At 39.3% G+C, this 27,492-nt stretch overlaps 2 protein-coding genes across 2 annotated transcripts; one reads left to right on the forward strand and one right to left on the reverse strand.

Annotated features, from left to right (window-relative positions):
* LOC128025798 (WD repeat- and FYVE domain-containing protein 4) lies at nt 1-27,492 on the reverse strand (the record flags this gene model as incomplete). The annotated part of the gene is given in 35 exon segments (XM_052612313.1): nt 1-110; nt 305-422; nt 528-647; nt 821-863; nt 10,665-10,721; nt 10,808-10,893; nt 11,097-11,217; nt 12,001-12,149; nt 13,989-14,161; nt 14,271-14,355; nt 14,653-14,844; nt 14,959-15,036; nt 18,705-18,817; nt 18,982-19,176; nt 19,274-19,395; nt 19,682-19,920; nt 20,273-20,424; nt 20,581-20,707; nt 21,332-21,511; nt 21,629-21,790; nt 22,114-22,236; nt 22,385-22,551; nt 22,655-22,857; nt 22,980-23,070; nt 23,194-23,285; nt 23,440-23,601; nt 23,758-23,831; nt 24,640-24,792; nt 24,875-25,065; nt 25,178-25,289; nt 25,385-25,536; nt 25,621-25,852; nt 26,673-26,851; nt 26,939-27,157; nt 27,416-27,492. Coding segments are annotated over 35 exon segments (4,849 nt in total), but the record flags the coding sequence as incomplete, so codon positions are not given.
* LOC128025815 (leucine-rich repeat-containing protein 18-like) lies at nt 1,668-10,658 on the forward strand. Its single transcript, XM_052612344.1, has 2 exons — nt 1,668-1,720; nt 8,955-10,658. Exon 2 carries the CDS (start codon nt 8,959-8,961, stop codon nt 9,802-9,804), a length of 846 nt encoding a protein of 281 aa, XP_052468304.1. The 5' UTR covers nt 1,668-1,720; nt 8,955-8,958; the 3' UTR covers nt 9,805-10,658.

The following is a 27,492-nucleotide window of genomic DNA, read 5'->3' on the forward strand; positions in this document are numbered from 1 at the left end:
CTGCAGGTGGAGGAAGGTCTGGGAGAAAGGCTCCATCCTCACCAGGTACGAGGCCACTATGATTGCTGAGGAATAGTGTGTGCAGTAATGACACTGAGCTGACAGATCACCTGTAATCAACAAATTCACTAAGTAAATGAAAGCATTGGTCCCTGAATGTCCAATAAAACATAAAAGACACCTAGAGCCTCCATGTCTGCAGGTGAAACAGACAAACTGCATGAACTTCAGCTGTTTGAGCAATAGGATTTTGGTCTCAGTTAAGGAATAACTACACACAGGTGCATATAAAAATATCCTTTACCATCATTGTTTTCCACCTCATTGTATCTCTGAATGAATTTCTCTCTCCTCTTCTCATTTTGAGCTCCCATTGGTTTGGACAGATCTCTGAATGTAGCAGGGCAGGACAGATCCAGAGTCTAATAAGCGATGAATAAGATCAAACAAACAAACAAAATGTTTTAGCATTAAAAAAAAGAACATTTTTAGGTCAAAATGTAAAGTTTGGGCGATATTAGTTCTACCTCTGATTCGTAATCAGCAATGATCCATGGAAAAACAGGATATTGCATCAAGTCATTGTATGTCCGCCCAGCAAGTGTGTTTAAATGCATAAGGTATTCAAAGTTACTGATTTCTCCTCTCTATGGAAAAAGATACACACTGTCAAGAACAGAAGAAAATAATACCAAAAAATATGCATTTGTGTTAATGTAAAATTAATTTTCAAAGAGCTTATATTTATATAAATATTCAATCAATTCACTGTATAAAAAATAATGGTTAATAATGATGCATGTATTGAAAGGCTCTTTACCTGCCATTTAATTAGGGCAGTCTTCTCAACTGCTGCCATCTTTCTGTATGAACACAACAAAAGAATAATTGAAGAAATATTTTGTGTCATTTTTATGACATTTTATGTCTTTCTTACTTATTTGACAAATACCCTGTTTGACCTATTGCAATTTCACCTAACGTAATGCATACACAGTTTTTTTTTTTTTTTTTACTTCTTAACAGTTACAGAATCAATCGCCTTGAATACAGTGAATTCTGAACAAGTCATCCGAAACAAGTCTACTAGGATTGAGGTTAAGGAATAAAAAGAGCTTATGGATTTAAACCAATGAGACATACGTTCTTGTGGGGAAAAAAGGGTTAAGATTTTATTCAGGCAATATGTTCCTTCCTTGAAAGGAGTATAGCGCCATCTATAGGTTTTGGAAAATATCTGTAAACATAACATTACCTCGGAAGTTTCCTCCTTCACACACATTAGTGAGTTACAAGATTACAAATGCATTTCCTACAACAAGCCATCTAAACATTCAAGATCACAGCTGATTTGACACTATTTAAACTGGTTTGCTTTAAAATATTTATCACTGCTTATTACCACATATAAAGGAAAAGAAAGCGATTAAGAGAAGAAAATGCAAAGTTCAATCTAATGGGCTAATGGATGAAACCATTAATGCCCTGGACTTCAAAGAACATTCTGGAAATGTAATCCGAGGGAGTGTAAAACACAAACGCTGCAACACTTCTTTCTCCCCTTTCTTTTGTGCAAGCTCCAGTCACAGGACAATAAAACTTCTGGCACCCCATGCAAGAGTTGCTTGGTAACAAAAGTTAAACAGGACAAAGCTTCTTTTAGGACTAAGATCCTCCTCTGATTCTCAAGCAATTCAGCTGTGGACCTCATTTAAAAACTGTAAGTAAGAAAAACTTCTTTCATACCAGACAAAGGGATAAAATGAATCCTGGGTAACAATAGCTGGTTGGGGCAAACTGATGGTTTGTGTAATCCTTTTACCTGTAATTATTTTATCCTTTCTGAAGTTGTCATGGAGCATGTTTAAGCACAGGCAAAAAATTAACAAAAAAAAGGTCACTCTAACAATAAAATGTTTCAAGATATAGATAAATATTCCTAAAAATGTACTTACTGACTGATTTGTAGGGTGAATTCAGGTTTGTTTTTGTACAATTTCAAACTAGACATTTGGATCATATTTTAAAAATGTGGTTTTATTAACAAAGTTCGGGAGAAGCACGATCAGATAATCATCCAATTTGGCACAGGTGCATCTCGTTTAGCTAATCATCTTAAATAGCACGCAAGCGTATATATATCCAGTCTTCCTACCTCCTGTCCCACGACAGTTTTTCGGCATAGACTGTCCGCATTCGGTTCGCTCTGTCCGCATTCGGTTCGCTCTGTCCGCATTCGGTTCGCTCTGTCCGTCATCTTATCACAGGCCCAATCTTCCTTCCGACGAAGATATCTATCCGCCGAACACCAACAAGCGTCATCGCGTCAGCTGCTCTTCTCGCCAAGCCACACGTTGTGGCCAAAAGCTCGTGCAAATCCTTGAGCTCGCCTCACTCGACAACACGATTTTCTCGCCAGGACCGGGCTCTCTTACAATGCTGGATCGCAGCCGTGCTCCAGTTCTCAGCGCAGTAAACCTCTCTCGCTTTTTCAGCCGTGGCGCAGTTCGATGCTGCCTCCACTAGCGGCGAAGACCATGCGTTGTTGTAGTGGCATGTCGTTCGTGAAAGAATCGTTTTTTCGAATGAATCTTCTAGGCGAACGAATCGTTCTCAGTTTACACTAATTCATGAAGAATTTTTCAGAGTTGTCATCCACAATGAGCGAGTTTCATATGAGTCTCAGAGATCGAGAGCTCTCATTCGTGAACGAAAGGACTAAACCGGTATACATGTCGAGTTGATTAAACGGATACATGTCGTTCGTAAACGCAATGAACTGGTACATATCTTCTCTTAACAAAATTGATGAGAGTAAACCGGGTCATTTAGCATGTCAATCTTGCAAAATGTAAAGCGCAGTTATAGGTACTGTGCACATATTGTTTACATATTTAGCATACAAAAGATAAATTCCACGTTTAATCCCCGATTTATGAACGTGAATATATAGATCAATATATGAACCGTCTGACCAAACAATTAAAATGCTAATCATGCAAGAAAACCTCGTGATTTGCTCATCTGAACAATTTAAATAGACGTTATATATAGAATGCGCTTATGAAGACGCAAAAAATTGTTAAACGGCGTTATGACTTAACTCTGTCCGATGACGATGCCACTTTTTAACCACGAAGCAAAGGCTTTTTGCAGAGTTGTCATCCACACCGAAATGTCTAAAGACATTACATTTGCTTTACTGTGCATGTTTAAACCTCACTGAGAAGATACAGACATAAGTTTCATGCAATTATTCCGGCAGGATCGATTATTTAGGGACATATTTCACCATTTACTGGCATGATTATTCAGAATTTTTCAAAAAACGCTACTGCCTCGTGTTTGGCTGCAGAACAACAAGTGTGAGTAAATTTTCTATCGTCTTTTTAGGACTGTTATATGAAAAGCATGCAAAGTAAATGTCTTTAGAAACGGCTTGAATTTGAATATCACATTACTGCAATTAACGTTACTGCTATAGACATGTCTATTGGTACAATGGTTTATAAAACTAAACATGCTACATCGTTTCAAAGCCTCTATTTTCACAGTCCATACTACAACAGGAAAACGGCATCCCAAAATTTATCTGCTCTGGAGGCTGTTTAAAAGGGCCCGAAGGCCAAAATAAGAGGAAAAGATGCTTTTCCAACAGGACTGTATTAATTCAGACAAGGTTTGACCAATTGTCAAATCAGCCAACAACTACAGCAGCCAAAGCAAGCATGAAGCTACTTTTACTTGCAACACGGACCTGCACATCTCAGTATTTCCATCCTGTTACTTCTGCTAGCAGTGCAGGCTACACAGGTTCTTCAAGACATCACACACCCCAGCCCCTTCCCACGACCCACAGCTACAGCAGCTGAAGCAAACGTGAGGCCGCCTCCATTCGTAAACGCGCCCTCAACTCTTCCGCTCCCTCATGCTACTAACCATTTTTCTGTTCAGTGGCCTCCAGCTCCAGATTTGCCAGAAGGCAGAGGGTACCAAGACCTATTAGTGGTCAGGCCGATTATTTTATTTATTTATATATCTATCTTGAACCCTCTTCAGCCAACCCCTCTAACGCCAGCTCATCCCCTTTCACTAAAACTCCTAATCTACCATAGCTAACTCTCCTAACATGCCCTATCTATCTGTAACGGTCAATCCTCACTTCAGCCATCCTTCCGCAGGAGCTTTCTCTGTATCTCCCCACCGCTGCAGCATTGTCCGCTCCCGCAGGAGCCTTCTCTATATCTCCCCACCGCCGCAGTATTGTCCGCTCCTGCAGGAGCCTTTTCTGTTTTTTCCTCACTGCCGCAGCAGTGTATGCTCCCGCAGGAGCCTCTACCTATATTTCACCACTGCCGCAGCAGTGTCTGCTCCCGCAGGAGCCTCTACCTATATTTCACCACTGCCGCAGCAGTGTCTGCTCCCGCAGGAGCCTCTACCTATATTTCACCACTGCCGCAGCAGTGTCTGCTCCCGCAGGAGCCTCTACCTATATTTCACCACTGCTGCAGCAGTGTCTGCTCCCGCAGGAGCCTCTACCTATATTTCATCACTGCCGCAGCAGTGTCTGCTCCCGCAGGAGCCCTTTCCATCCTTCCCTACTGCCGCAATTCTCGCTGCCGCAAGAGCCTCAAAAAAATAAATAAAAAATAAATAAATAATATATATTTTATGTCCATTCTCCAATTCAACCTCATCAGGCTCGCTTTTGTCTAACTCCGGAACGCCCAATCTAAATTCACGATGGACCCTCCTTTCATCAACGACAAAAAAAAAAAAAAAAAAAAAAAAAATCCATCGATTAATCGAGTAATAAAATGCGTTTTTGCTTAATTATACTGATGTGCGCATGCACAGTAAATCTGATGGGTAGGATAAAATGTCAGGACCCCGGACTTTTATTTAGTCGGGTTGACGTACCTTTTCAGTTCTGTGTATGTGATGTGACGCTAGTTTTACTTAAATCAAATGGTCAAATGCTCATGAACTGACTGTCAGAGCAGTTCTGGAGATGTTGTTCAAGTCCTTATTTAGTGAGACCGCAGACGCAGAAATTACCGTGAGCGTAACGCGCGCTTCAGTGTGTGTGTGATAAAGGAAGTCGCGCTCCTGCTCCATTCATTAACAGAGACACACAGAACATGCAGGATTTACATTTAAATACTGTTCCGGCTTAATATTTAGAGATATTAATTCGTGAATTGGATGTAAGTGCAATTACCTATTTTGATTAATTCATTCATTCAAAAAAAAAAAAAAAAAAAAAAATTATTAATAAAATAAATAATAATAATAATAATAATTGGCAAGTTCTTTGCCATTCCGCGTTCAACTGTAAATTCCGTTTTTGTGACTGGATTCCGCAATCCCCTCCACGTTTTCTGCATCGCGGAAATTGTAGGGCCCTAGTTGTGGTATGCCAGCTCTATCTTGCAATGGACACATGCCACAACGTTCTCTTTACGTCCTCAAATCAAAACACTGCTGACTCCTTGCAGTACGTGATTTTCGGACGCAGCGCTTGTCTCCTTCCGCCAACAACAACCCAAAAAAAAAAAAAAAAAAAATGCGTTGTCACATTTTAAAAAATAAAATAAATCATTGCGAAAGAACCTGACGTGAGATTTAGAATAAATTAAAAGAGGCTTCGAAGCAGAGGAATTTGCCTACATCATTTTTTGTAATCGCGTTACTCGAGGAATCGTTTCAGCCCTAAACTTAAGCAGCTCAAAAGGGGCCTCTCACATAATCCGATAGATGCCCTCGGTTGTTGTTCATCAGACATTTAAAAAAAAAAAAAAAAAAAATATTCCTCCTTAAATCATGTTGTGTACTTGAATAATAGAAGCCTCTCAGTTATCGTTTCTTCGGCCAAAGTAAGGGCCCTCCAGCCATCGTTACAATCTCCTTGCCTATTTCAGCATCGGACAGGGCTCTCCCTTCCGGTGCAGCTGGGCAGTGGCTCCCTTCGGTCGCAGTGTGAGCCTTTCATCTGTCATTGAGTTGCGCTGCGCGCTCAGCGGCAGACGGGGTTATCCCTCCCGGTGCAGCAGAGCCACAGGCCCCCTTCGGTCGTTGTGACAGCCCTCCATCCGATGCATCAAATTAAGCCTCGTATACAGTCGCAAGGGGGACTCTCCCTTCCGGTGCAGCAGAGCCGCAGCTCCCTTCGGACGCAGCGAGAGTCCCTCCATCAGTCGCGTTTTCTTGCCTACTCCGTATCGGACGGATCCCCTACCGGTGCAGCAGACCCACGGCTCCCTTCGGTCGCAGGGTGAACCCCCCCGTCTGAGTTATGTTGCATGCTCAATGGCGGACCGGGATCTCCCTCCCGGGGGAACACAGCCGCTGGCTCCCTTCGGTCACAGCAGGAGCCCTCCATCCGATGCATCAAACCGTGCCTTGAATCTTCTTGCCTATTCTGCATCTGATGGGGCTCTCCCTTCCGGTGCAGCAGACCCACGGCTCCCTTCGGTCGCAGGGTGAACCCCCCATCTGAGTTATGTTGCATGCTCAAGGGCGGACAGCGTTCTCCCTCCCGGGGGAATAGAGCTGCTGGCTCCCTTCGGTCGCAGTGAGAGCCCTCCATCAGACGCATCAAGCCATGCCTCGCATCGCAAGGGGGACTCGCCTTTCCGGTGCAGCAGAGCAGCAGCTCCCTTCGGACGCAGCAAAAGTCCCTCCAACAGTCGTATTCCAGTTAGCGTCAATCAGGGCTCTCCCCTCCGGGGCAGCACTCCTGCTGCAGAGTTGCGAACCCCCTACGGAGGCTGGGAGAACCCTCAGAGGCAAAAAAAAAAAAACGTGCCTCCATAAACCCGCAATGGGGGACTCCCCCTTCCGGTGCAGCAGAGCCGCAGCTCCCTTCGGATGCAGCGGGAGTCCCTCCAACAGTCGCGTCTCTTTGCCTTCTCAGCATCGGACTAGGGCTTCTCTTCCGGTGCAGCAGACCCACAGCTCCCTTCGGTCGCAGTGTGAACCCCCCATCTGAGTTATGTTGCATGCTCAACGATGGCTAGGGATCTCCCTCCCGATGGGGTACAGCCGCTGGCTCCCTTCGGTTGCATTAGGAGCCCTTCATCCGACGCGCCAAACCGCGGCTCGAATCTCATTGCCTATTCAGCATCTGACGGGGCTCTCCCTTCTGGTGCAGCAGACCCACGGCTCCCTTCGGTCGCAGTGTGAACCCACCGTCCGAGTTATGTTGCATACTCTATGGCGGCCAGGGATCTCCCTCCCGATGGGATACAGTCGCTGGCTCCCTTCAGTCGCAGTGAGAGCCCTCCATCAGATGCAACAAACCGTGCCTCGTACTCCGCCGCAAGAGGGACTCTCCCTTCCGGTGCAGCAGAGCCGCAGCTCCCTTCGGAGGCAGCAAGAGTCCCTCATTTCTTGATATCCGGCATCGTGGTCCTCCCATAAGCGGCACGGAGGGCTCGCTGGTAAGACGTTGCGAGCCGCAGCTCTCGTCGAACACTGCACGGCTCTCCCGGTCGCTCTGCATTTTCTTCCCAACACGCATATTTTGGGGGGCAACTAAATTTTAGCTCTCTGGCTGCTGTCCTATGGCTTTAAGCTTCTTTTGGGGAGTTATTTGGGTTCGGGCTATGCTCCGGGCCCGGACCCCTCCCCCAGGACAGCACGCCAAAATATGCCTACTATTTGCCTTCAGATTAGATGTAAGGGTGAACTCGTGAAATGTGGTTTTATTAACAAAGTTCGGGAGAAGCACGATCAGATAATCATCCAATTTGGCACAGGTGCATCTCGTTTAGCTAATCATCTTAAATAGCACGCAAGCGTATATATATCCAGTCTTCCTACCTCCTGTCCCACGACAGTTTTTCGGCAACCCTCCTCCACCCCAACTCCTCACTTCTAATCTATTTATCCCAAATTAGGGATAGGGGGAGTTATTTGGGTTCGGGCTATGCTCCGGGCCCGGACCCCTCCCCCAGGACAGCACGCCAAAATATGCCTACTATTTGCCTTCAGATTAGATGTAAGGGTGAACTCGTGAAACAACAAAAATGACAAATTAAGAGATCATGTCTGACACTATTAACTATTTTTCGTTATATGTACAGTAAGTGTTCGAAATAATACATTCAATATATTATTAATTTTAATTTTGGTAAAAAAAAATTAAGACTCACTAAACAGTTGTTTGAGAGATTTTCAAAAGCATATTCATCAGTTAAAAAGTATATTTTGGTAACAAACTGTTATCGGTTTTAAATCATATAGTCGCAGAATCAATGTCACAAAAATAGCAATACCGTCTGATTTTCTCTCCATTCTGAGGGGTTCAGAATCAGCGAATCACAAACAACATGAAGATGGATCACACCGATGGTCAGCTCCCTGTAATTGCACTTCTCAGATGCAACAGATTCAAAACAAAAGGTCTAATAGAAACAGGATGAACAGTAGTAGCCTATCCACCAATGTGATTAATGAGTCGCCAAAGGGCTTACAATGTAGCCACTCCTCCTTTTTAATGGGAAGATATGAAGGGAGCGATTTAAAATTTCTTTCCAGTGTCATTTATCAAAGTACTGATTTAACTCTCTCTACACAGTCACACGGCTTGCTAGCGCCACCCTAGATCAGTCAGATGGAACACAAACAGATTTTCCCAGAATATGTGTTGAGCGCTCGCCGTACCCACTGTTACCTGGTATTAGCCATAATTAGAGAACGACATTATCCCAAAAGATCCCTTTAGGGTGTAAACATTACACCCCCCTCATTCCCGACACCTCCGCGCCCCTGATACTGCCTGCAGGCATACATGATACCACTTTACCCATGCAAACAACTAAACTGTCCCATCATTAAGTCATACATGCTTAAAGCTACGAGGTCCTGAGATAATAATTACATGACTTGAGTTAAGACTTAATCAAATTGATGCTTCAGAAGCGCTTAACCATTAATCTGTGTCTATACAGCTCCATGGCTAAAGGAAAGAGAGCAGGTGGAGCCAAAGGTACGAAGATCACACTGAAAATGGCTAAGAATGCCCTTAAAGTAACTCCAGATGGCAAACTACGACTTGATCTGAGCAATGTAGGCATCGCCACATTTCCCAAATGCCTCCTAAAGTTAAGAAACATAGAGGAACTTGACCTGAGCCGGAACAAATTGAAAATTATCCCAGAATTCGTTGGCCAGCTCTCTGGACTGCGTTGGTTAGACCTTCACAGCAACCAAATCGAACAACTCCCGGAAAGCATTGGACTCCTGACATCTCTGGTCTACCTCAACCTCTGTAACAACAACCTGGACTCTGACGGTTTATCGCCTGAAATAGGAAGTCTGAGAAACCTCCAGGTTCTCAACTTGGGTATGAATCGTCTAAACGCCCTCCCTCCCACCTTGGCCACCCTGACAAACCTGACAGAGCTGGGAGTTTTTGATAACTTGCTCACACGGATACCAGAATGCATAAACGTGTTGCCCAACCTGACGAAGCTCAACACCAAACGCAACCCTGTTTTCTATACACAGCGAGACGGCAAAGACTCTGATGCTATAAAACCAACAGGAAATCTGTTTTTGGTCAGAGAGGGAGATTTGTGCCATCCCTGCCAAGAGAGGTGCAGAAGGAAAAAGCTGCTTGACAAGTCGCAAAGAAAGAGTAATTTTTCAGGGCTGATCTCGCCAAACTCTATAGCTCGAGGTAATCAAGAAAATTGGCGGCAGCAGACTACTATCTCACCTCCAAGTTTTCAAAAAGGACAAGCCAGACCTGCCGGAGATACCAACACATTGTCTTTTATGAATAACCTTTATGAATAAGGGCATTCTACATAATGAATCAACTTTTAAAACTCCTGTACTTTTAGGGAATAAATAGGTTTTGCAGGGGGTCCACCAAATATTGTTAGATCTCAAGCTCATTTTCCTGGGGAAATTATTTTGAAATGTGTCAAACACAAAACAACAAAGTTAACTTCAACTAAAGCTAAAATTATGAAGTTAAAGTTTAGCTAACTGTTTCATTCTGCTTCCCAAATAAAGCGTTTTAAATAGAAATCAAATGAAATGTACATTGATGTACAAACATGAATTTATAAATACGCATATACATTATCTGACACTAAAATACATGTTTTTACAGGCCAGCCCAAAAATTACAATATCCTTTATCTCTCTATATATATTTCTTATTTTAAGAAAACAGCTTTGACTTTGAAGCCAATGGGAAACGATAAACATTAAGTCCATTCCCACTTCATCATGTCAAAATGTCAGGGGAACTAAACATGATAAAACTAAATTGAGTAGAAACTGAAATGGTGAGTCAAGGAATGATAATTTGAACCAAAAGAACATCTGAAATAACGAATAGGTAGAAAGCTTATGGCATCCTTGCAGACAATTAACAGCTATAAAACTGTGAGTTGTATTGGCTGTTGATGACTTTGAAAAGTTACGGAGGCTGTTTTAATTGGTAGGAAGTGCTGAAGATGCAGTAATTGTAGTTTCAGTGTAATGCCGGGATATTGTTCAGGGGATTGAGAGTCTTCCTGTCAATCGTTAACCACAAACATAAGAGAATGGGTTTTCTGGAAACTTTGAAACCTGTTTCAGTATAAAAGCCTCACAGTCTCTCTAACTGAAATGGAAGCTGTCTGCAAGATGCTTTTGACACTCACCTCACATTAAGTACAATTTCTCCCCTTCCCTTTAATGAGGAGACCACAGAGCACAGCCTAGAAAGAAAAGATAAATCAATTTAGTCTGTCACCTCACACACAGTTGTTTACCTGCCTGAATCACAAGCGCTTTCTCGTTTTACCTTTTATATGCGTTGACGTGGTCATTGTTGAAGAATACCAGGAAAACTGAAGTTCCGTTCTTTAAGAAAATTTCCAGGGCATTGTCCTATAGTGTCATGGAGAATTAATTAAATTATCAAACATGATAAATAAAGTAATACATATAATGGCAAAAAAATGCACTGGAGAACATGCTATTTATAGATTACAAACATGAAAATAATAATCAGTAACATTAAGTTACAAGATTTATCCTATAGAATAAATAAAGTACAAAGGTTTAATGACTATGGGCCTTGTGAATCTCACCTCAAGCAGAAAGCGCATGAAACTGGCCTCTTTGATGTCATCATATGACCAGCGTTTGCAGTTTGGGCTCACTGAGCTTTTCTCTTTAGTCATCATATTGCAAATATATGAGTCTCTCACACTATAATAAGTACAGAAAATGTAAGATACTGTTAAATCTGTACACAAATATAAAGAAAGCTGTTCTCAGTAAACCTAAAGTTAATAGTTATATTATTATATATATTATCACATAAAAAACTATATAATTACACAATTCTGATAAAATGCGTCTATTTTGCATTTTTCTATTTATTACAAACACACACATTGTAAATGATATAATTTTATAATGATATAATTACATTTGTAAAAATTCCAAAACCTTATTTTCAACTCTAAAGAAAAAAATAGATATTTTAAATGCTTTAAGTAGTAAAATATTAAATAAATAAAAAATGAAATAAATAAACACTACTGTTTAAAAGCTTCTCATTAAGATTTTTTTAAAAGAAATAAATACTCTTATTGAGCAAGGATGTACTTAATTGATCAAAAGTGACAGTAAAGGTAATGTAAAAATATTAATATTAAAATACTGTTCTTTCTAACTTTGTCATCATAAAAGACACCTATAAAATATATCACCGTTTCCACAAAAAAATATCAAGCAGCAACTGTCCAAACAGCATATCAGAATAATTTCTGCAGTATTATGTTTCACTGAACATTCAGCTTTCCAATCACAAAAAAAGACCTTTTATAATGTAATAAAATAATATATTTTAATTTTAAGATATTTTACTGTATTTTTTGGTCAAATAAATGCAGTCTTGGTGAGAATAAGAGACCAACACCAAACTTTTGAACAGTAGTGTATATAAGTAGAGTAGAGATTTATGCTGAGAGAAAAATGGGACTTTACTTGGTCTGATGATGGATTCTACAGCACACATCTCCAGTGGAGGTCAATGTGAAGCCCTCACATATGTAGAGGTCAGCTTTGCCAAACAACAGCACTCCTTCGGTCACTATGTGACCACTGACGACCACCACACAGTGTTTTGCTTTGACCTGAGGCATGGACACATTACAGCAGACAGCATGTGTATCAAGCAGCTCATATTGGAATCTGTGCTGTGCATTGAACTGTTTAAAATAAAGCTGTAATTTGTTTTACATGCTGTCATATTCAGTGAATAAGTTAACACAATGTCAAGGGAAGTTTTCAAGAGTTGTATAAAGTGTGACTGCACCCTGCCTTCTGAATTGTGCCCTGGGGCTAACGTGTCAAGGAAGCACCACCCCAGTCTTGATTGATCACTATTACCACTTCATTAACTAAACAACACTGTGGAGAGACAAAAATTAAAGGGAGAAAAAGGCAAGATGCTGAATGGATGTGGTGTTTGTGCAACGAGGCCAATCTTCCGCAGGCGGAGTTCGCACGAAACCTCTCGATTATGCACGGCTAATTGTATTGTCTCCCTTCATTTCACACCATGCAGCTGCACCTGGCCTCAGCCCTGAGTCACCACAACTCTGGGCTCCGGGGATCCGCGTCCTCAAAACATATGGGGTCCAGCCATACTGCCAGCCGCTCCACAATACAAATCAAATCAGAGCCTCCTCTCCATGCAAGCGCCCCCTCACCAGCACAGAGAGGGCCCCACTGTTTATTACCAGAATTAATCAATGACACAGCAACAATAGCAACACGCTAATTGATTAAGGCCCTGTTTAAATATATGGTCCACCTGGTGGGGTTTTGGTTTCAAACCGAGCAGTCTTAATTCTGTCTGGACTTGGGGATTTACAACAACGTCAAATAATACCTTGCTAGAGGATGTTTTTAAGAGTGCTCCGCTATAGTTTACTACAGAGAAAGATTAAATATGCACCACTCATCCTCCTTTCTGTCAAAAACTACGGGAATGACGGAAACCAAAGACAGCCGATTAATTCATCTATAGGCATTTTTTGAAGGAAGGTCCTAAAGAAACCAGTTTCAGACCAGGTTCCAAGTCATAATAAAATAGATTTAGATCTAAACCGAGCAAATACTTAAATGTATCTTTTCAAAGAAATGGTATTCTAAAGGAAAAAACAAATGTACTTTTTCAACCCTTTAACTGCCAAACCACACACAGATTTTGCAGAGTAAGCACTGAGGGATCTATGTAATAATAAATAATAATGATAAAGTCATAAACAATAAAGGCACAATAATAAGCATCATCATAAAGTCAATAATAATAATATAGTCATAACATTATAGTAATCAAAATACAGCCAAAACAATTAAGTCCTAATAAAAATATTTTCATTATTATTATTATTTTGCCTTTGTTATTATTATTATTATTATTGTTGTTCCTAATAATAATAACAATATGTTATTTTCTATTTTAAATGTGGCCTTTGGGACCTTTATTGATAGGAATATTTGAGCTAGTACAAGAAATTCTGGGTAGGTGAAAGATTGGGGAATTATATTTGTACTCAGCATGTGCACTAACTGACACACTTAAACTCCATCCAAAAGCAATAATTAACAACACATAATACTCCATCTTTGGAGTTAGTTCTTGTTTGAGCAATAATGAAAAGCTAAGCCTCAGAAGACATGGTGGCTGTAAATTACAATCCTCACATTGCCTCTGGAATTGTACGGAGAGGGCAATTTGGTTGAACACACTGCACAGCAGGACACACCACCTACTGAATGAATACAAGACAGCAGACATCACCCCCTACTGTTCCTTATTAATACTTCTGTCAGCCACTCTCGGCCCAATTAATGCTGAAGAGCACTGTCAGGCTTAGCACACACACACACTACAGCTGTCCACACGAAAATGTGTTTTCTGTACCAATGGAACGTGGCTCCAGGTGAATATGGGTCACTCTCACCTCTTCAGTGGGTTCCAGCTCCTTCAGTATGAGTTGAGTATCCATGCACTGCTCTGAGAAATCCTCGGGCAGAGGTGAGGCCTCATTAAGGACAGGGAAAAAGGTCAATTGCTGACAGTCCAAACTGTGCTCTTCCTCAACCTCCCGGCTTGGCTCGCACAGGATCCTGGGGTCTGGGACACACAAAATATGTACTTTTAAAGAACTGTGCAGATACAGCTTTTGCTGCTTATTATAAAACACCGATCACTGATCATAAAAATGACAGGAAAAGGGTAAAACCTGAATCAGCCTCAATAATTTCTGTAGCTCCTTTGATTTCTTCAACAAAATTCTTCTGAATGAGACCTGAGGTCAGTGATGGCATCTATTTAAAATAAATATATAAATAAATAATATGTATCAGAACAGAACTGAAACTGATAAAGAAGACAAATGAAAACTTGTTTTGTATATTTACTGTTATAAATTAAATGCAATATAATAAAAAAACTGCATTTGAAGATTATTCAATAGTGATAGAAAAATAGTTTAAAAATAATAACAATAATGATAAAAATAAATAAAAGAAAACCTGCATCTTTATTTAAAACTCAGAATTTTACTTTATCAATATTTCTTCAACCAGAAATGATTATTCTTATGTACACTGGTAATAGTTGACCTTTTTGGATCGATGTAGCTGCTGTCTGCGAATTCGGGATCGTGTGCGGTTGCGCCCCTCTGCGGTGTTCTGCACCCAGCCTCGTTTGAGGAAGACTCCTGGACCAGGGCCAAAGAGACCCCTCTCTCTGAGCAAGTCTTCCTCTATTCTTAGCCACTGAATGGCCATACGATCATTCTCATTATGCATCATCTGCACAAAACACAAAAGCAAAACAATTACTTTTTTTTTTTTTTTTTGCCGGATTCCTGGATCACATCTTTATAGGTGTTAATGGTAAAATAAATAAATAAATAATATAAAAACCTGTGCGTGACTCCTCAACATGCTGTCAAATATGGTCTCACAAGTTTTCCAGTGTGCTTCCATGTCTAAGACAAACCCCTAATGGAATCAAGCACACACAACATGACCACACATGAAGGTACACTACAAAGGTGAACAAGCAGACAGTTATATGTAAACGGTCCTCTGTAGCTATTAGGTTTGCACAGTTACAATAACATTTCGTAAATGCATTCATGTGGGAAAAACAAGCTAGTGGCTATTTAACCATACAATAAAGCTGTCTCCAATAGTCCTCAGTGTGCTCTAATTAACTTAAAGTATAATATAAGCACAGTGTGAGGTGGCTGCGGGCCCTGCGCCATGCTCTGTGCCCTGCTGATTTATTGTACTGATAGGCATTAGCCTTTCAGGAAGCCAGTGTACTTCAACACCGACCTGCTCATCTCCAGATTTACTTAAAGGCTCATTAAACCAATCATCACAGTGGTGTCCTCTCTGAGCCGGCCCAACAGCCGACTGACTGCAGTTCAGAGACTGGAGGTGAATCCAGTACTGCTATAGCCCGAACTGAGACAGGAACGAATTATGAAAGCACAAGATAAATCTAAAATTGGTTCAAAAAAAGGAACTGCATAAAAATGTTTTCTAAAAATCATCTATGACCATTTAATGTTTTGGTGTGTTACTGCTTTAACTCACAGTGGACCTAATTTGGCTTTTTTGACGTGTCTACTTAATGCTGACTTGGGGCCGATGAATAGTTATGAACAATACATTTTAAACAATTTGTAGAAACTTCATTTTGACATGAAATAATTGTCCTGTTATTTGCGTCAAATGCAGCAAATTAAATCATCTGTTGTGAAATAATAAAACATGAAAATCTCCTAAGGGGAAAATACTTTTTATAGGCACTGTGCGAAAAGGACTTATGCAAGTAAACAAGAAAACAACACTTCAGAAGATCTATAAACTTTATTATTACATTAGGTTTGCAATAAAAAAAGTCATTTATTTTGTAGTTTTTATTCTTTACTCTGTGTGTTTGTTTCACCTACATACCCATCGCTGCTTTGCATGCCATAGCAAAATGAGAAAGTCGCAAAAATATTCAGGAAAAATACAATTTGAGTACCTCGAAAGACAAACAGTGACAAGTTATAAAACTAGAAAAAAAGGAAAGAAAATTGTGCATTTGTGTGTGCTAAATGGATGGCGGGATTAAGAAGTGTTACAAAGGAGTTCACAGGAGTAATTACGGTCCTGTGCTGACAGATAAACATTGAATCATCGCCTAATTGTATTCTTTTATTTAGAGAATCATAAGTAATATATAGCATTAATTACTCCATTTACCCAAACAGCAAACTTATTGGCCTTGTACATGCGCCACATTAAACAGCATCCCCTCTGCAATTAACATCACACTGATTTCCATTTTAATTACTTTCCACAGAAAAAGACTACCTTTGATGATAACATAACAATGTCAGCTTCATTTTAGGCTGTTGGTGAATGTTTAATAAACTTAACTTGATCATTAGCTATGTTAATTATCTTTCCATTATGAAGATATAATAAGTCCGTAGCATTTATCTGAAATGAATCCAGAGAAAGTTTGTCCTGTGCCGTGCTGAAAGAGTAAGTTCTGTGGTGTACAGGGAACTGGATTAGACTGTGTGTGTGCTTAACAAACGTTTTAAAATGCTGAAATTGATTTAGCACCCATTAGACATAATTGATGTAATAGTAACAAATAATTAGATATAAGTTTGTAGACAAACTTTAAGTTGGCTTTAAAAAGCCTAGCCAGAAATTTGTAAAAGATTTAAAAGCTTGTTTGAAGTTTTTGAAGGCAATACAGTCAATCAGAAGAACAGACATAGAAAAACATATCACTAGGGTAACTGGGTGGCTTCTAGGGTGGTTGCTAGGGTACTCAAGGTGGTTACTAGGTTATTTCTATGTAGTTGCTAAGGTACTCAGGGTGGTTGCTAGGTTGTTACTAACATGTTGTTAGCATTATTAACAAGTTACAGGCATGTTTCTGGTATGATTAGCATGTTACTAGTTTTTTGTTAGCCTGTTTCTGGTATGATTAGCAAGGTACTAGCATGTTGTTAGCATTTTTCTATGTTAATCCAGCTAAAGCCAGTTAATTCAGAAAAAAAAGGTCAGAGTTCCGTTTCTCCCAAGACGGTAGGCGGAGATTATTATGCAAAGTGTTCCTAGTGACGTACATAGAGATGGGCAAAAGATTTGAAATCTATAACGCTCGTTTCAGCGATTCAGAGTCGACTCCTTACTTTAGAAGCCAATAACTTTATAAATAGTGTACTTTTTGGTTTAATTATTTGCACATTGTTTACACTGATGGACAGCTATATCATACACTGTAAAACAGGTAATTTTTGATTTCCCATCTGTGTGGCTCTTTAAAATTTGGTCTCAGAAGAAGAAGTTGTTTAAAATGGATTTCAATAAGTTGGATTTTTCAAGCCAACTTAACTAATACAAATAACTATGGTCAACCTCATCAATTAAAAATATTCTTTCCCCCCAATTTATTTGTACAGTTTTCTTTTTACTTAGAATTTCCCTATGCAGAAAGAAATGAGATAGGTAAAACTAATATTCCTTATTATTTTTCACATTACTATCAACTGAAATTAGAAGTCTACACTACAGTATATTGCAAGGACCATATAAATATGACTTCACAAAAAAGGGACAAAAAGTGTAATATATGAATTATTTACATTTCAAATAAAAAAGTAAAAACCCATTCTAAAGTCTTATCTTGCTGGCCATTATTTACATTTTCATAAAATAGCTAAGGAAAAAAGTTTAATATTCAAAATATTTCAATGTAGCCCTGTAAATATTTCTGAGTGTTTTATGGCATTTTCTGCATTTGGACCAAAACTTACAATGACTATTAGTTGAGCAAATAACACATCTAATCATTCAGTTAAATCTTGCTTAATTGAATTTTCTTACATGAGCTAAAGTTAACTTTCTATCAAACCTTATAAGAACCAAAGTATGATCTGATGATTGTGTGTACCTCATGATGTGTTCATGATGACTAGTTTCCAGGAGAAATTCAAAATCCACAAAATTCTCAGCTAATTTCAAGCAATTCATCAAGGCAGCTGATAGGCTGTCACAAGCTGATATAATACAGAATAACACAAAATGAAGGTTTTCATCAGTTCGGGACTGCCTATAATTACCGCCCTCCTGTTTCTGAGGCGGAGACAGAGATAACAGCAGTTGCAAAGAAACAGCAATTTCATGCCCTTGTGCCTGAGTAATATCTCTTTGCATCCTTTTCCAGATGGCGACGTCTTCAGCGGTGGGAACTAATGATGTGGGCCGCGTTTCGGGGGGAAAAAACAACAATAACAGCGTCTTTAACCTTCAACAGCAAACGCAATGTTCTAGTGAGCGTTCCCATGGAAAAAAATGAACAAATATCAATTACATCGCCCACTGAGGTGTACTCAGCTGTAATAATCCAAACTGATTTAGAGACAGGATTGAGAGTGCCACGGGGTAGGTGGCGACTTCCGGTTGCTGTGAAATTGGGATTGTGTGAGGGCACCAGTGTATGAATTCTCAATGACTAAACCGATCACTTCCTGTCTGTCTACAATATCATTCATAGAGTACACTCAGTAAAGCAGTTCTGGACATGCATTGCATCAAGGAACTGGAATATAACAGAAAACGTGTGTTTAATATAAACTTGATTGTCCTACCTCAGGAGTGCAGACTGGATCCTTCCCAAACCTCTTCTGAACAGACTGCAACGCACTGCTGAGAAGTCCTGCCCTCTTCTGGTGACCATTATTTGCTTTTTTCTTCTGAGAGTCTGAAAGAAATATGTTAAAAATATTTTGCAACCTACAGTATGTTATTAATAGCCAACTCCAATCTCCTCTTATATCAGACAAATACAACCGAAACTTAAGCAAAAGGAACAAAATAAGATGGCTGACAATAATCTCAAATACTGACACACAAGCAGCGACTGACCTATAAAGACCTGCCAAGCTTTCATGGCCGTCTCCTCCCACAGAGGGCTCACATCACCCATAGAAACCTGGCCCTCCTTGCTGCCCGGCTTAGCAGAGAGGTCGATTTTATATGCCTCCTCTAGTGCCTGTCTCCGCTCCCTCATGACTCGATTCCAGGTGCTTTCCACAAGCAGCATCAGCTCCGACTCCACTACTAGGATCACAATCACATTCAAAGCTTTTAATTTGAATTGCTTGGCAGACAGAACAAAACAATAAAAGTAAATGGATGGTAAAGAATAAAAACAGACCTTCTGCTGAATCTGTAACATTAGTCTGTGACATCACCCGGTTGTTCTTGTGTAGAAAAATGTGCCTCCAGATGTTTCTTGTAGGTTTTTTATGGACTTCGCAGCCAAACCCTTCAAGAAAACTAGAAGAGAGCATTTTTTAAAAAAGATTTTTTATTCAGAAAATGAATATTAAAAGGAGGAGTATACTAATTATATTACATATATTTAACATATATTTAACACCTGTTCTTTCTTTCTTTCTTTAGCTAGCCATCTGTCTAAAACTAATAATTTTAGGGATGCAATTTTTTTCTAACAACCAATGATATGTTGGACTTGTGCTTTTTAATACTTAGAAATAAGACAACAAAGTGTATCCTGTATCCTGTCCTGAAAATTCCCCCTGTCACTAACAATGAAACCCACCTGCCAGAGCGGATAAGTACGAGGCAGTGCATGAGACAGATGATGAAGTGGACATTGGCATTGTATGTTGCCATGATCACATCCCAGTGCTGCTGTAACAAGCGAAGTGTTTGAACGATGAGTTCCTGCTCAGCTGGAGTCTGTCTGGGCCGAGACAGGAAGTAAAGAAGGGCTCGGTTCAGGTTTTTGTACAGAACGCTGACTGTTATTTCCCGATTACCATGACCTCTCTCCAGTGCCTGATGTCAATACAAACATTCAGTGTAAATACAGGTTTGTCTAGACTTGAAACAGTACCGTATTTTCCGGACTATAAGTCACACTACTTTTCATAGTTTGGCTGGTCCTGCGACTTATAGTCAGGTGCGGCTTATTTATCAAAATTAATTTAACATGAACCAAAAGAAATTAACCAAGATAAAACATTACTGTCTACAACAGCGAGAGGGCGCTCTATGCTGCTCAGTGCTCCTGTAGCATATTATATATGTGATCACTACATGAGTGATGCAACTTATACTTAGGTGCAACTTATAGTCCGAAAAATACGGTAATACCATATATATTGGATAAATCAGAAGATAAACTCACCATTGCTATCTGTTCAGCCATGAAGACCAGGAGATTCTCTGGCTCTACCACAAACATTCCAGAGTAGAGTTTTCCCACTAGCATTTTACTGAAGAATGCCACATTCTCAACCAAAACAGCAGCTTTACCATCCTGCTTGGACCTGGATGGATCTTGGAATAATATAGTGGGACACGTGAGTGGTATAAAACAAGTTCAAACCCTGCTTATTTTTACAATATTATTTCGGCCAAAAAGAAAAAAAATCGATTTCTGACATTCAACAAATTAATTTAAAGAAGTTTCATATGGTGTCTGATATATTTTACCATCTCTGGTCACGTGAGTAGACTGGCCCTCTTCCTGTCCTGTCATGTGGATGATGTTCATCACAAACTCCAGGAGTTCAGTCTGAAAACTCTGCCTCTGCTCTTGACAGACACCATCCGGGGAAAACTAAACACAAATCATTCAGAATGCTAAAATAATGCAGGAGGAAAAAAATCTTCACTACAGTCCAAAACAGCGCTACCAGCTTGACTGTATAAACCGCTAGATACTGTCCCCCAGTGAGCAGTAATGTTCCTCTCATTGTCAAAACTGAGCAAAGAGTGGCACCTTATGGAGGAAAAATATTATACACACTATCAGATGCTGGTTTAACAGTTCAGATATGACAGTTCCTTTTATTATTAAACTGCACTTGAAAAACGAACCTTATCTATAGTGTTTATTTATTATAATATAATTTATATTTAATATGAATTATTATCATTAGTAGTATTAAAATAAAACGTAATATATTTATAAATTATAATATACTTAAGTAAATTATTGTAATGCATTAATAAGTTATGGTATTATTATTTTGTTATAATAATAATAATAATAATAATAATAATAAAAATAATAATAATAATAATATTAATTATTATTGTTATTTTTTATATTATTAATATTATTAATATTAATAATATTAATAATAATAATAACCACAGCAATAACATTTATAGAATGTATACAACAATATTGTGAAAAATCAGTTTTATTTATTAAATATCAATAATTGACATCCCTTACCTCTACTAGTTGTATTAAAGGATGAAAACCATCTTTGACAGGAATGTTAATGAGGCTGTCCATCAAGAGGATGCGGATGAAGTCACACACCTGCTTCCTGCCTGGGTGGGAGGGACGGAGCAAGAGGGGCTCCCCCACCACTTCTCCACTTTCTTTGATACCCTGGACACCTGCAGAGCTCTGTATGAGAACCAGAATACCACTTCTGTAAACTGCTTGACTGTGGGACAGTAAAATGTCTCTTGGGTATGTATTTAAATTGCACAGAAAAAAAAAGTACAGTCCCCAAAATCTCACCTCTGGGGTTTCAGAGGGGAAAACAGCACTGGCCAGTGAACTTAGGAAATCAGGGGAGGTCCAGAGAGGATCTTGAGGAAACAAACTGTTCACCAGGCAGAGAAACTGCATCACACTACCCGGGTAATGCACTTCCCAGCCATCAGCACTTCCTGTTACAGGCTTTTTAAAGTAATACAAATAGCTGGTTTTACTGATCTTGCATCAATGACTATGGTGACACAGATAATGCATTTAAGTAACTGGATCATGCAACCTTTTTCCAATAAGTGACTGTAATCATGCTAACTGCCTCTAAAAGAATATGTACAAGATTACATCCTTCAGACATGCAACTGTCCGTCTATTCCAGTAATGCCTTTTTTTTTTTTAGCATGATGCTTACATTTATACCCAATTCCAGCTGCTATAAAATCAGAATGCTTTAAATATATATAAAAAAATGTGTGTCATGTCAATGCATTTAGTAATTAAGACACACTTACCTTAGCAATGACAACCTTAATCAACTCTAAAAGAACACAAGCTGCATCTGCACATAGCTGAACGCCCTCAGATCTATCACTGCAGCCGTCAATCAAACTCTGAAGCATCATGTCAACATCCACCTGCCATCCAAAAGACAATGCATAGGATAAAATTTCTCATAATTAATCAAAACCATGAAAGACATTAGCAGAGAGGGGAACTGGTCATTTGAACATTACAAATAAATACACTTTGGCATATCAGACAATTAGGCAATGTGACCTCTACCTGCCCAGGAGGAACCTGGAAATCAGATTTTCCTAGAAGCAGTGCAGCAATAGCTCCATAAACTTGAGGCAGGTGGATGTGGCTGACAAGAAGCTTCTGCAGGACTTCAAACCCCGGGCAGATACAGCTCAAACATTCAAACGACCATGAGCGAGACTTCAGATTATCTAAAATAAATCAAAAACAAATGCTGTTCAATATTTTCAATGGTTGTAGTGCTGTACATAGCCATCACAATGATAGTACTTTTGAAATTTCATCTAGAATCACCTGTGATATTGATGGGCATCTCCATGGTCTCCACTAATGTTCCTGGTGACACACCCTCTCTAAACTTGGCCAGGATGCTTGGATATGATAGGAAGTGAGTAAGCAGTGTGAGCACCAGCAGCACTGTGCTGGTATGGATGTGGCTCTGTAAGAATAGGAGGAACCAATCGGATCCCAATGCGGAGAATACCTCTTCATGGTTACTGTCATTTAAGAAACATCAACATATTTAGAACACTAGATTAAATTATTTGTCAGTGGGTTCATAGAAAAAAGGATAAAGCGTGCAAGACTGTGTGTTGTTACATTGCTAATCTTGACTCACATGCTTGAATTGTTTGAGATGATTAGAGAAGACAGCATAGAGAGCAACTGGTTCCTGATCCAAACTGATCTCCCAGGGGTTTGACTCCAGCCTAGAGCCACAAAGAGTTTAAAGAGCATGTAAGCAGTCGGCTTCCTTCAGAATGTAGGATTTTGGAGCAAAGTACAAATCTAAAATCGTGAATGAAGTGTATGTTTATTGCAAAAATCTGTACCTTGTGATTGATCATCAAAATCCAAATCGGAGAAAGTGCATTTCTCATTCAAAGTCGGAGGCAAAAGACTATGAACTAGGAAGAGTCCAAGCCTGTTTGAACAAACAGGAATGTCAAGAATTCACACTGGTTGACATATTTTTTATAATTCGGTGTCTTAAAGCATTGGTGATTTTCCCAAAATTGTTTGATAATCAACAATGCAACAAATGATTCAAGTTAACCTATAAAAGTTAACAGACATGCCTCTTGATGTCTGTGGTGTTGAAATGTTCCTCGAGGAGGGATCTGATGATGGTGCAGATAACGGACACCTTCCTGCAGGTCACATTGTTATCATGCAGCAGGATCAGGAGTCTGCTCATAATGTGGAGTCTGTGCATGACTTCAGCATTCTGTTGACTCCCACTGGAAATAAATTCACAATTATAAACGTGTATCTGCAGCAAACAGCACTGGCATGGTTGCATGGTTGAAAAACAGGAAGTGATCCTTGTGTTACACATCTCTTTATGCTGCAAACCAAAATTCGCAACAACCTGACATCCGTTGCCTACAACGTACCTCGGTGACTTCAGGATTTCAACGAAATGATTTAAAACACAAATGTCAAGATTTTCTGGAGCACTCTGCCACACCTACAGGAAAAAGAAAAAAGAAACTTGAAGAAAACAATCTTGTGAAACAACTAGGAACGAAAGTAGAATGAGAGTCATGGATTCCCTATGGATTTTCCTATGAGTTTTTAGGATGGCAGTAAGATAAGGACATGTGAAATTGACAATAATGGCAGTTATAATGTACAAAAGATGTATTTCAAATAAATGCTGTTAATTTGAACTTTGTTAATTAAATCATTCTGAACTTCAAAAGGAAGGTTTGACTTTTAAAAAAAATCTATAATTCTAAAAATCTTTCAGACCCCAAACTTTTAAATAGTAATGTACCTTGCTAAAAATGTTTCTACATAAGGACTAAAAGATCTGTTCATTTAACTGCACATCACTAATCAAGCACAAACACTTGCTTCCTTGTTTTGCATACAGAAAGTACTGTTAGCACTATTTTTATACACGCTAGCCCACATGTTCAATGACTGAAAGAAAACAAGAACAAGAACATAAAATAAAGCTGTTCATGCAGAAATCCTGAAGCTCTTAAAAGTGAATTTCTATGTGCCATCTTATTAGATTTTCAGTGGTTTTCAACCTTCATAACACTTAAAGTATTTGAAGAATGCTGTCAGTAAATATAGACTTAGCCATGACCAGATTTGCTTTGCAGTGACAGCAAGCAAGTTAGCCTTCTGGGTTAGTCTACAAATTGACTTTATGACTGAGCAGCTCTATTAATATAGGGTTATAAACACTCAGAATGCCATTTAACTCATCAGAACATAAAATAATGTACCTATGAAGAAACATACCATACCAATCTAAAGCTTACCTCAAAGTCACAGAGGATGTCCTGGAAGGCAGTGATGTTTGGAATGCGAACAGAGAAAATGCCCAGCTCCATTGTGCCAACTATGGCCATAATTAGCTGGAAGATTCTGCTGCTGATCAGCTTAGACTTCATCTTCAGCAGGAAGGACAAGAGCTGAAAACACAAAACAAATCAAATCTGCAGCTTGGATTCGTTATACTTCCAAGTCTTAACTGAATTTATTTGACAGCACTACCTTGTAGCCATTGGTCCGTTTCATCTCCTGATCCATCACAGGATTCGTCTCTAAAACAGAGAGCAGAACTTTGATCGCAGCATACAAGGAGCCGTCATCTGAGGCCATTGCCACCAAACTCAGGACGGCAGCAGGTCCACCAATATACTGGAAGCTACTTGCAGCACTGTATGACTTGAACGTCCTTACACCTGGAAAACAAGGTTTAAAATCAGCCTCAAATTAAAGTTTCACTACAAAAACATAACTGCTGCAGTTGTCACACAGTAAGCACTTTAGAGAAGTAGCTAATGGACGTTTTACCAAAACAACCAACCAGGGCTGCCCCAATTGTCCGAGCAGTTCCACTGAGGTGCTGGCTGATGTTATGAGCCAGAAAGACAGGAGTACAATTATCACGTGACGTAATCCCCATCTGTGATCAAAATTAAGGATGAATAACTCATGATTTAACAATCAAAATAATTAAATGCACAAATAAATAAATAAAAAAAAGTCAAATAAAAGCACCTCTTTGGCTATATGGCGACAGTCTACCTCGTTGTACTCGTCTTTAATATCTGCTACTGTAGTGATGGCGGATACAGCCATGTTTATGGCAAAGGAAATCCTCTCCGGGGAGACTATCCTGATTTGAGACATAACACCATCTGTCTCACCTCCTAATTAACAAATGCACTTTTGTCAATACAGATTTCTATTCTATTCAGAACTATTTTTGGACAGAGAGAAGCAACCTTTCTCACCTTGGGCACTGACAGCAAGGTAGTTACCGATATATTTGGTGCCTTGCCCATAAATAGTGTCCACTTCATCAGAACTCAAAACTTCCTCAAACAAGTATGTAGGACCGACCCGCCAGACAAGAGCCGCATGCTGTTTCCATAGAGATGGAGTGCCGATAATCCCACACACGTCAATGACTGCAGAGGGATCCATTGAGACGGACTGACCGGGAAATGGCAGAATGTATTTAATCTGCAAAAAGACAAATAAAGATATTGTGTCAGTTAATGCTGACTAACACATATTCCATATATTATATAACATAACATAAGCTTTTGTCCAAGGCAACTTAAATTCCATTCAGGGTAAATTATTTTAGTTTATGCATTGCCTTGGACCCGATCTTGGCCTTGTTAATCCATTATCAAAACTCTGTGACCATTTTCTCATGCTTACATGACCAGTAAGGTTTTTTTTTTTTTTTTTGGAGAAACAAATATATTTATTCAGCAAGGCTGTTAAACTGATCAAAAGAGACAGTAAAGACAATGTTATAATTTCTTTTTAGATATATAGCAATTGTTTTCAACATTAATAATAATAATAAGAAATGTTTCTTGAGCATCAATTCAGCATATTAGAATAATTACTCCATGCTTCAGAAATCGCTTTATTCCATCACAGGAATACATTTCATTTTAAAAATTAATAATATAGAAAACAGTTATTTTAAATAATTACAAATATTTTTGTAATATTTTATAATTCTGTTTTTAGCATAAGAGACTACAAAAACAACAAAAAAATCTTACTGACTCCAAACACATCTGACTTACGTCTTTTTGGAAAAATCCTTCATACTGTATAACAGAACGTCAAACATTCTCGCAAAGTCCCTTAAGTCAAGCTTTCACTTTTTATAAAAGACCAGTCAGAATATTTTATTCAAATTTCATCTTTTTTTTTCCACAAAAGATACAAACTCAGAACATGAACAACATGAAAGAAGGATGAGTAAAAAATGAAAGAATTAAAATTTTTCTGTGAACTATCCTTAACTCCCTGCACCAACCTTTGCTGTTCCAATTACTGTTGCATTCAGATAAACGGTTACAAAACAGCTCTTCTTGATTCCTTTGGCCATAACCAGACAAAGATGGTGCCATTGGCCTGGTATCAGCTGTTTGGAACATTTAAACCGCACTGAGGATGGTAGTGTGTTGGGAACCTGCTCCTCTGGCTCCATCATGTCTGTAGAATAAAATTAATACTGTGAACAACACATGCCTAAACTAGTACAAGTTGAAATAAAATGTAACCTCAAGTGAAAATTTTCACCCAAGAACTGATAAGGTTCCTCCTCAGTGGAGATCACCATGCAGCCGTCAGTGGCAGAGATACTGACAGACAGGCAGCTGAACTGCTGCTCAGCACGAGACATGTGGCGCACTATCGTGAGAAGACGCACAGGGTGGGATTCACAAGCTGAGCTGAACCTACAGATCATAAACCAGCAGGAGAAAGACAGGCCAGCTGAAGGAGGGAAGCCTCTGCAGTCTGTAGTGATACACAGGAGGATACATACAGTAAGAAGAAAAGGACCTGCATACTACTTTTATATAGTTTATAAAAGCATAAAGGGGTACGTGGGTAAATGGGACCTTTCTGAAACAGATAAATCCATTTGGAACCAATCTTTTATTAAATTATTAAAATATTAAATTTTCATATGTTTCAATATTAAAATTTCCATGTTTTAGATGGGGTTTCTATTTGAATCTCCGGTTATTAATGTAATTCTATAGATTTTCTCACCAGTGCCCAGTCCTCCTGTGGAGATAAAGTCTGCACTGACACCTTTTACTGTGGCAATGGATGGCAGAAACAGACAT

This window comes from Carassius gibelio, chromosome A13 (genome assembly GCF_023724105.1).
Source record: "Carassius gibelio isolate Cgi1373 ecotype wild population from Czech Republic chromosome A13, carGib1.2-hapl.c, whole genome shotgun sequence".
Lineage (NCBI taxonomy): Eukaryota > Metazoa > Chordata > Actinopteri > Cypriniformes > Cyprinidae > Carassius > Carassius gibelio.

What these genes read in the sequence shown, in the direction of transcription:
- LOC128025815 (XM_052612344.1), top strand. Translation starts at nt 8,959, where the DNA reads ATGGCTAAAGGAAAGAGAGCAGGTGGAGCCAAAGGTACGAAGATCACA.